The 2,103-nt window shown below is 32.1% G+C and overlaps 1 protein-coding gene across 1 annotated transcript; it reads left to right on the top strand.

The window, feature by feature from the left end:
* Window positions 1-699: 699 nt before the first annotated feature.
* Window positions 700-1,212, top strand: LOC140983230 (small polypeptide DEVIL 4-like). Its single transcript, XM_073450183.1, has one exon. The coding sequence runs from the start codon at window positions 769-771 to the stop codon at window positions 898-900; it is 132 nt and encodes a 43-aa protein (XP_073306284.1). The 5' UTR covers window positions 700-768; the 3' UTR covers window positions 901-1,212.
* Window positions 1,213-2,103: the final 891 nt, after the last annotated feature.

The following is a 2,103-nucleotide window of genomic DNA, read 5'->3' as shown; positions in this document are numbered from 1 at the left end:
CGGTTTTTAATTTTTTACTTTGGTTTTTTTCGGTTTTCGATTTTAAAAATATATAATCCGATATTTGAACTATTTTCCTTCGGTTCGGTTCGATTTCTACCAAAACGGTTCGGTTAATTCGGGTTTGATATAATTATTTAAATTAATAATATAAACATATTGTAAAATATAATATGTTATCTTTTTACATGATTTTTTTGAAAAATATTTAAATATAAGGTCTAAATTAATTAAACAAACAACAATCAACTAAAAATTATTCAAAATGATTTTTCATTCAATAAATATCATATCAAAATATATAATATAAATACAAATATAAACAATATTATTAATTTAATAAAAATTCGGTTTTTTCGGTTTTGAAATATATAATTCGAAACCGAACCAAATAAATTTTGGTTTTAATATTTATACTCGAATTATAAAATTCGGTTTTCGATTTGGTTAGATATTTAATTTTTTGGATTTGAATTTTCAATTTTTTCCATTTTATTCGAAGTCTGAACATGGTTATGTATTATCCCAATAATTTAATCGTTGGAATGGAATCCCAAGTGGAGAGGGGGAGGGGACCCATCGGAGGAATTGTCTGGTGAGTTAGGGAGCACTCGCACGCTCTTCCATGTCCCGGTCCTTGCTTTGCCCCACCACTTCCCAATCAACAAAGCCCCCCTCCAATCTACTCTATAAAAACCATCGTCTTGCACTGATTGTAAACCACAACCCTGTCAAGAAAATTAACTACTCCCTTTTCCAAGGTGAAAAATGAAGATGATCAGTGGCAGCGCAAAGAGAAGAATTTCGAGTCGGGGGCTTGGAAGAGTCCTTAGAGAGCAAAGGGCTAGGCTTTACATCATCAGAAGATGCGTAGTCATGCTTCTTTGCTACCACGATTGAGATTCAACCCTTTATCGATCCGATTGAATTGGTTTTCCACTCGAGAAGAAGACACGATCGTCGAGTAAATGGCTCGAGGGTTCCCCCAAAGAACCAATGGTCGGTCTTGGACCTTGACTCCATTGGGAAGAATGTGTCGAGAAAGAGCTCTATATATGCTGATATTTTGATCTATATCTTTCTGTAGGATTGTGTATAGCAGAAAGATTAGTCAAAATCTCAACAATTTTTGTACTAGTTAACCTGATCATGGGGCCATTCTTGTATATATGGGATACACCAATTTTGAATTGGAACTATCATTTTGATTCATTTCTTGAATATGTATTTTCTTGCACAATCAGCGAGGAATGACGATTTGAGATTTAACTAATTTCACTGGAAATTGGCTTTGAAAGGAAAGAAAGATCTTGAAATGAGACCAAAACATTAAAGAAGAACAAAAGTTTCTCCATCGCTATGTCTGATTGTACTCTGCGGATCTAAACTGGTGTTTTTAACTTGTTGCTTTTTTTTTGCAAAATGAATAAATTCTTTCAAAAATATAATTTTATGTTTTCACCTCGAAAAATTTTAGTAATTTTTATTTTGCTCTTCTGTTTTGTGGAAAAGGGCATTGATTCGTATCTGTGATTGATATCCAATCTCATGTCAGGGATCAATTTCACAACTTTAATCGTACATATGAATTTATCCTAAATTCTGAAATAACCACTGCTTCATAATAGTTCGCCCGCAAACACTCACCCACCAATCAAGAAAAGATTATTTTATTTCCCTTAAAAAAAGCATTTGACTATATTTCTTCCAATGATTAATAAGATCACAAGAAATCCAAAAGGCAAGATTATTCAATGATAAATATACATGAAAACTCTTGTGAGATGATCTCGTGAATTAATTTTGTGATTCAAATCTTCTATTTGAATCACTCATGAAAAAATATTTCTTTTATTACGAATACAAGTAAGGTTGAAAGTCTGTGAGACCGTCTCATAAAAAGCGTATTCATAAATATATATAGCAAAAATTTGTGTGAGACGGTCTCACAGGTCGTATTTTGTGAGACGGATATCTTATTTGGGTACAATACTAAGAGTATTACTTTTTATTGTGAATATCGGTAGAGTTGATTCGTCTTTCAGATAAAGATTCGTGATACTGTCTCAATACCTATTCAATATATATTAGCCTTAAAATCAT

The sequence above is a fragment of the Primulina huaijiensis genome, chromosome 8 (genome assembly GCF_012295235.1).
Source record: "Primulina huaijiensis isolate GDHJ02 chromosome 8, ASM1229523v2, whole genome shotgun sequence".
NCBI lineage: Eukaryota > Viridiplantae > Streptophyta > Magnoliopsida > Lamiales > Gesneriaceae > Primulina > Primulina huaijiensis.
Note: the sequence above shows the minus strand (reverse complement) of the source record. Positions and strands in the feature narration are given on the sequence as shown.